Raw genomic sequence first — 8,547 nt, forward strand, 5'->3', positions numbered from 1 at the left:
TAATCCTTTGTCCTACTGGAGCCACTCGTGCCCTTGCCTTGCCGCTAATGAAAGTCCAGTACAATGGGCTATTGTTTGTTCTGATTAGTTGTCAACTTTTCAGGAGAGTTGCTTAATCCTGAGGTCAGTGGGAATATGTTTTATTTGGCCAGACAACCTCCCCTGTCCTCTGCTAGTGCAACACTGGACAGCTCCATGTTTCAATTGCGCCACTGGAATGAAGGCTTGAAGAATACTTCTCATTGTTTCCTGGCCTGGGAATACACTGCCTCAAATTTGAAGGAGTTATAAATTCAAGTAGAAAGGCAGAGCAACTTGGGAAGGGGTGAACGTATTTTTTTCTAATAAAAGAGCAGTCTGTCATTAGCAGGCTGGGTGCACAGATACAATGGACAAGTCTGTTCTGGAGAGGCTGGGAAATAAAAAAACCTTAAGCAAGCCAGGGGGTGAAGCCTGATTTTAGAGTAGCCCTTAATGCGTAATGTACGTCCTCATCAAGAATAAAAGGACAAATGCATTCAAATTAAATTAGTCAAATGCATTTTGCTTTTGAACAAGAAAAGTCCTTTTTGGACATACAAATATGCCTGGATCTTTCTGTCGTCCTCAATTTACTTTACTACAATTACTACACTCCCCACAAAGTTTCACCAATTAATTTCCAAGACTTATTTTTATTAAAAGTTACATTTTTGATTTGAAAGGATCATGTTCATGACTTCTAAGATTTTATCTAATGCAATGACTTTTCCAGACCTGGCAAATGTCATTTTTAAATTCCCTGGTATTTCCAAGGACCCCATAATGACTACCAATTTACAACCAGCAAAGGGGCATTCCTTAAGGAGTCTGGAGATGAGGGAATGCATACAAACCACCGAGTAATTCAACCAAACTGAACTGGACCTAAATGCACAAACATTGGACTGACCCAGTCAGCCCCTAAAAGGTGACCTTGTCATGGGACCACCAAAGCCTCAAACTAGGTCTACCAGCTCTTCATCTGGACTAAAATTCTCATTACAAAGAGAAAAAGAAGCAAATTGTGTCAGCTGTTCTGGAATAAGGTTATGAATCATGATTGCTGAATCAGAGGAGAGTGATTTTGACTAAATTGTAAACTCAAATGAACCACCATCTGTCAAACATTAGTCTCTGTCATGGTCTTCTGTGCAGGACGGCATGCAAATGTTTTATAGATGCACAGTACGCCAATCCTCATACCAAAACCAGCCCATGAAAGGCCACAGTTCATAAAAATCTAATTTTACGCTCGAGTGCAGGAACATCATAATAAAATTACAAATGCAACAAAACCATTCCATGCTCTTCATAGAAAAGCAGCCATATCTATCTATCTATCTATCTATCTATCTATCTATCGTATACATTTTGGGTCTTTTTAAGCATTCAAACCAACATGTTTTTTTACCTGGTCGACAAGTCTTTCCATCCTCTTTGAGTTTAACCCCAGTTGGACAAGCACAGCTATAGAAGGGCGGCACGGGAGAGAGGAGACACAGGTGGGAACAGCCTCCATTTCTTTCACTGCATGGAGTTTGAACTGTGGAGTAATGACAGGGAAAGTGGAAAGCTATAAAACTGTTGTCTATTAGACATTACTGCAAAGAGCAATGACCTCTTGGTTAAAAAATGACCAGAAAACACAGTGATCTAAAGAGTGTGTGAATGTTTCACCAAATCCCCACCTTAATTTGAGAAAGTTAATCAGATAGGGTCAGAGCACTGAATTATATTGTAAATACAGGTCTGGTATATAAATAACCACGGATTGAACGTATTAACCCTACTGTTTTATTGCTCAGGACACTTAACAGTCAAGTTTTTTGTGTCTTAGTTATGCTGTGCTTAATTTAGGCAAACCTGAAAATCTCAAAAGGAGATTACCTTAATTTATTAACACTGATGACTAGGAGCTAGTGAAATAAAGCGATCTAATGAGTGATTTTACTTTACTTTTAATTGACTTGACGTGTTATTTTCGAGATTTCGGTCACACAATGCGTTATTTGGCACCAAACGGCTATGAACTTCCTTTTCACCTGTGACACGATAGATTAGAAAAGAGGTAAAAAACAGCATTGCTCAGTTCCTAAACAAAACTGCAGCCCTTGAACAAAAGCAGGTGGCAGCAAAACATTTTATTTCCTGTAACAGGTTTTTCCATTTCCACCAGGTCACGCTCTGCTCGTCGCAGCCTCTCAGAAAACGCATCTGCTCCATCAGGAAAACTTAGGCGGCCCTGACCCAACACTTGCTATCCCCCTCTTCTCCATGCTGCTCGCAGATGTGGTGTCTGCCCAGCACACTGACTGATGACTGGTCCACAGTTCAAGGACACATGAGAAAATTAACAAAATACCAATACAGGCACATTTGTGTGGACAAAGTATAATGCTTGACTATGCAACTGCAATAATAAAAATACATATATTTAAAAAATAAATAATATTAATTATTATTAACTTTAATTATTATTACTGATAAATACTGCTACGAGTCATCCTCACAAAATAATTAATATTAATCACAAACATTTCGTTAAATCTTAGCGAATTATAAAACATAAGTAGTTTTATACATTATCATATTACTAAAATATATAATGCTATACAATTAATTACAACATTTTTAATCAATAATATTATTCAAATAAATAGTGCTCTACAATTAATTAAAACATTATCACTCAAAAATATGTTATGACATTCTGCTATGTTATCCACACATTTTTTTAAGGATTAAATTAATTTACACTATTGTTCAAAACTTTGGGCTAAATTTTTTCTGTTTTTTTTTTTTTTTTAAGAAATTTATTATTTTATTCTCCAAGAATGCATTGAATTGATCAAAAGTGACAATATATTATATTATTATAAAAGTATACACAACGTTTTCAACAACGTTAATAAGAATAAAAGTTTTTTGAGCAGCAAATCAGCATTTTATTATTTCTGAAATATCAAGAAGACTGGAGTAATGCCTGCTGAAAATTCAGATTTGCCATCACAGGAATAAATTACATATTAAATTAGAAACAGTTCTTTAAACTGCGATAATATTTCACATTATTCTTTTTGATTAAACAAATGCAGCCTTAGTGAGCAAGAGACTTTAGAAACAACAACAAAAAACTTTTAAACAATTTTCAATATTTTTTATTTATTTTGTCTTTTTAATTTATCAGCAGTTTTAAAAATATTTTATAATTGCTTTAATCTGTTATACTAGATATTTAGGTTTAACAAAACAAGACAAAAAAATTTCCACGTGCCCACTGGAACCTACTTGAACCACCCTGGTTGAAATCACTAGTCTTGATCTTCACTGTTTGTTTGCATGATGATTGCTTCATCCTTTCTTTATTATCTTACAAACACTTACCTAGTGGGGTCTTTGCAGACTGTTAAATGTTTTTCGGAGCAATCCACACCCACATCCTCACACACAGACTAAGGTGGGGGTGGGATCGTGCTGGGGCTGTTCCCCGTCTCCACTGAGGAACTGTGTTTATTTGTTCAGAGTGGAATGCAGGACACTTGAAAAATTTCATTCCCTGAGAACTATTCTCCCCAGATTGCCTCACGGGCCAAATGGCCGACACTTTTACAAAGAGACAGTACAGTAAGTGCTGAAAGAATGACCTAAAAAATTAAACATGGAATGTGAAGGATCTCGAGGGAAACTGACCTGAGCCCAACATTGAAGATTACTGTTCCTTCACAAACATGGTTTGTGAAAATTTGATGTGTATTCGAGCTTCAAATCAGTCTGAATCTTAGGGCCAGCACTTAGACCTCATGGGTCCTGGGATAAAATGTGTATTTTGTTCTGGTTTGATAAAAACCCAACCATCTATCAACTAGTGTTGTGAGTTCCTGAGGTGAGTACACTCACTGTTGGGCTGCCGCTCTTGGCCCAGCACCTGGATGTCCATCGGCGAGTAAATGCCGCTGAGAATTTCTCTCCGTTTCTCTCCAGTATATTTGTTACAGGCGTGGATGGATCGGGTCTGCCAGTCTGTCCAGTAGAGTGTCTTTTCATAAAGAGTGAGGGCGAATGGGTGAGTGAGGGAACCCTCCACAACGGCCTCCCTGTAAGCGTCAACACATATATGTAAATACACACCCCACTTAAATTATCAACATATGTTGCATTTTGGATGTTAGATGCATTTTAAGTTATGCACGACAGCTCAAAAATCTGAGGTCTGTTTTATTCATAAAAAGTCATGAAAATCTGACTTTTTCCATGTTTAATTGCTACAATCGGTTTCCCGGTGCATGTACCAACCCAGAAAACGTGAACAAGAACAACCCAGTAATTTTTTTTTGTAAGCCTTTCTCTGCAAGCTTGTGAAAAAAAACGAGCCTTTTCTTCTTGTTCTTTGAAACTTTCTATTCATCAAAGAATCCAAAAAGCATATAGAAAGGGAATTTAAGACCACAACAACAATCCAACAACATCAACTGAAGACTGAGGTCTTTTTTAGACGCTTCAGGAAATCTGGAGCTCATGCAAACACCCCCCCACCCTCCCTTTGGGGGGCCCGTAGGACTTCTTTTCCAAGAAGTGGGGGGAATTAAACAAATCAGGCTGTCATCGACCTGTAAGACCGCATCTGTTTCGGTCATTAGTAGGGAGTCATCCCGTTCTGTAACGGCACAGCTGCCCTTATTAAGTGAAGTTCCCTCGGAGTCCATCGGAGCACCGCGTGTCGCGTTTGTCCGGCCGAACGGCGGCCTTCTGAACCACCGGACATAAATAAACAGGAGCAGATCAAAGCAACAAGTGTTCAGAACCCTAGTGCTGCAGTATTCGGAGAAGAATCGTTCATCAATCACAGAGCTGTAGTGGTTCGAGAGGGGATACATTTTCCTGGTTAGGTTGAGGGAGTCGGTGTGCGTGAGCGTGCGTGGAGGAGTTAGACTTGACATGCTGTTCACCCTCCCGATTTTTAATAGCGTGTGACGAACAGCAGAATGAGGGAAGGGTGGTGGAGGGGCACTCTGGAAAGGTAATTACAAACAGATTTTTCACAGCTTTTGACGCACTCTTGGTAGTGACGGAGATGTTTGAAGCCAGCAAACTGAAAAGGTTATTAAACAAAGGTGTCCGGGCTCTTTTATTTTAAAAACAACCGAGTGTAAATGTTTGAAGAAAAGCGCTAACAAATTTTCATTACGACGTGACACTGAGCAGAATCCCTCCAAAGCGTCTATTCTTCAGCCAATTCTGTGTGAGGACAGCAGAACCTTAAATGAACTGCTTAATGCCACAAGTGTCATCAAGAGGCCGGAATAAAGTGCGCACCACTGATCCACAGATGTACGTCAACTGCTATTACTCACGTCTGATTCAGTCAAAAAGACCTTTGACAGAATTACACTAATACTCTGCACTGTTTTTCAGGTTACATAAATGTGGGCAAAGAATAACCAAGCAAAGTAAATTATTACTTGAGAGTAAACATGAAAACTTTGTGGAAAACAAGCAATAAACAGAATTTTTTTAAAAATTTTTTTATTGAAGACGGAGGATATGACTTGAAAATGAAGGAACCAACTATTAATTAAATAAAAAAAATTAAAAAAATCATACTTTTCAGATTGACAATTAATATTTGAATATTATAATAAATTAATAAGTAATATTATTACATATATATTAATCTATTATTTATTGAAATTCTAAACATTTAAGTTATAAATGCATTAATTTAACTGTAAATTTAACATTTTAATCAATTTCATACAAAAAAAAAAAACTTTTCAGATTGACAACTATATGAATGTGTATGCCATTAAAAAAATGCAAGACTCAATGATTATTAAAATTGTATTTACATTTTCTTTTTAATCAAATTAAAAAAAATTACATCACTTTAATCTGATGCCTTTTTGGTATACTAGGAATGACACTTAATTTATTTCAGTTCTACTCTAAAACAATGAAGGAATCAATCGTCATGTCTCCATGATATTCTGGTCTCCAGACATAGGTCAGGTTCTTCCTTCAATGACGTCTGCTGGACTACAGGCCTAGCCAGACCATACGACTCCAGCAGATCGACTAGCAATGCAAATCTTAACATAGCAGAGGGTCCGACATACTTTTCTTTATTGAAGTTGCTACGAAATCCTCCACACACAAAAGGAAATGTAACCCTTTGGCTTGGGGGCCCGAATCATACCCATAATGCCAGGCGGGATCGGGTTACAGTGGTATATGGCACGGAGGTCATCTCAAGTTAAGAGTGGGCGGAAGTAGGGAGGGGATCTCAAACTGGGCCTACGTGCAGGGAGTGTTTGGATTGGGCCACAGACTCCATACCATTCGGCTTCAATCCGGATGGGAAAGGGAAAGAAATACAAGGAGATGAATTGAGAATAAGTGTGAAAGAATGAGGAAACTGACCGAGCCGTTCCGTCCAAGTTGGCCCTGTGGATGAAGCTGAGCTTGGCATCCGCCCAGTAGAGTTTCTGCTCCTCAAGGTCGATGGTCAGTCCATTGGGCCAGTAGATTTGCTTCTGGACAATGATTTGTCGACTGCTGCCGTCCATTCCCGCCCTTTCTATTCTTGGCTCCTCCCCCCAGTCAGTCCAATACATGTACCTGAGAAGAAAAAAGCAGGCGTCAGTCAGCTGGTTTCCATTATCCCAGAGAAAAAAAAGTGAAAACTAGTCAACCAGTCAACCCTCTGACTAGACAATGAAAATATATAGTTTTCACATCCGTATTTGCAAGAAGTATAACATGCAATCAGTAACAAAGAGCAAACAAACTCAAGTATAGCATGACATGGAGATGTTTGCAATGGTTTACGTATTGACTGGAAGCTGCTCAAGGTTAGGCAACATGGATTTGGAGTTAGACTAAACAAACGTTTCAAGAGCAGGCTGTTTTCAAAGCAAACCATATCAGCGTTATATTTGCCAGAGCCTGTCTCGCTTGAAACACTTCATATGAGAGAAAGACAACACAGCAACCAAGCCAAAGCACATGCTAAACAACTCTAAACTTTTCTGTTGGCAAAAAGGCTTATTTATGTGTTCAGGAGATACTAGCAGTCAATTCTAATTTGCATGAAAAGAAATGGATTGTAAACTAGCCATACTAACCTAAAAATATCAAATATAAAAATAAAATAAAAAACACTGTGTAAAAGGAATAGTTCACCCATAAACCTAGAGCTGCAAGATGAATGTATACACAACCCAAAATTGTGATATGGCTTATCAAATCTCAAATAATCATATACTTAAATATATGTGCTGTGTGTTTCAGAGTGAAGCACGTCACTGTATTCATTTACACACAAGCAACTCACAATTCATTGTTTTCAGTTTCTCAGAGCAGCTTGGTTTGCAGTACAAGCTACTCCACACATGAAATACTATGATGAGAATATTTCTTATTTTATTTAGTTTTTGGTAATAATAATTAATAAAAATTACATAATATAATACTTCTTATACTGCACCTCTACAAACAAGCACAGAAACATTGCACAATTTTTAGAAAAAAAAAAATATTTTTTTTTCCTCAAAGTTATATTAAAAATAAATTTAAATAATTTATATAAAAAAAAACGCAATTCAAACCTGGTGCAAAGTCTTCACTTCCCAAGCCATAAAACATAGCGATTTCAATGCATAGTTGCTTAAATAATTAAGTCTTTTTCTAACACAATGCTATTTTATAATTTTATAATTTTATAAGTATAAGGTACAAGTTATATGAACAACTTATGTTACTTTTTTTCTCATAGTTGCAGCTTGAAAATCTGTTACCAGTTATTTTCAATGGAATACAGCAGCAATAACATTGTGCTAAATATCTCCTTTTGTGTACCTCTGAAGAAAAGAGTTGAGAGTGAGTAAATGATGATAATTACACTTTTTGAGTAAACTGCTAATTTAAAAACACTAATACTATCATAGGTAAGGGCACATCAAACTCGCAAAATGGAATTACTTAAGATGTTGTATTGTAACTTAAGCACTAGTGCTGTGTTCAAAATATCGATACGACGATGTATCGTCACAGAGATTTGACGATACGAGTATCGATACAGCTGGCCCTGTATCAATATTGTGGTACGTGTGCGGCAGTGGACCACGCTTAATTTGTTTAAAATTTTACAACGTTTAAAATTGAGTAGAAAAGTGCAAGGTTTCTAAAAAAGAATGAATAGAGCATATATAGAGAGCATATATAGGCTACAACAGGTTTAATCTGGCCGCAGAGGAACACAACTGGGTTGCCTGATATAAAGAGACGTAATCCCCAAAACAGAGCTTAGTTGAGACAAAATAACTAATATAATAAAAGAAAATCCTGATTGCACAATAGCACAGTAGGTGGCGATATGCACAAAGATTGCAACTCGCCATAAAACCAAGAAGAAGAAGAAGAAAACAGCGGTTAGCTTGCAGTTTAGCAATCTCCACTTCAATAATCTATTCTCAGAAAAGTGTGATTCATCAACTGTTCATTTACGACACAGAGAGAGAGAGAGAGAGA

The 8,547-nt window shown here is 37.3% G+C and overlaps 1 protein-coding gene across 1 annotated transcript in view; it reads right to left on the reverse strand.

Moving 5' to 3' along the window:
- The window catches only part of LOC107714037 (low-density lipoprotein receptor-related protein 5-like), a 69,771-nt gene that overhangs the window by 43,364 nt on the left and 17,860 nt on the right, over nucleotides 1–8,547 (reverse strand). Inside the window, exons 4-6 of the mRNA XM_016519729.1 lie at nucleotides 6,439–6,636; nucleotides 3,919–4,115; nucleotides 1,433–1,564 (exon numbers count right to left, since the gene is read on the reverse strand). Coding sequence (XP_016375215.1) covers nucleotides 1,433–1,564; nucleotides 3,919–4,115; nucleotides 6,439–6,636 — 527 coding nt within the window. The remainder of the gene's footprint in view (nucleotides 1–1,432; nucleotides 1,565–3,918; nucleotides 4,116–6,438; nucleotides 6,637–8,547) is intronic.

Source organism: Sinocyclocheilus rhinocerous, unplaced genomic scaffold (assembly GCF_001515625.1).
Source record: "Sinocyclocheilus rhinocerous isolate Xijiao unplaced genomic scaffold, SAMN03320098_v1.1 scaffold568, whole genome shotgun sequence".
Classification (NCBI taxonomy): Eukaryota; Metazoa; Chordata; class Actinopteri; order Cypriniformes; family Cyprinidae; genus Sinocyclocheilus; species Sinocyclocheilus rhinocerous.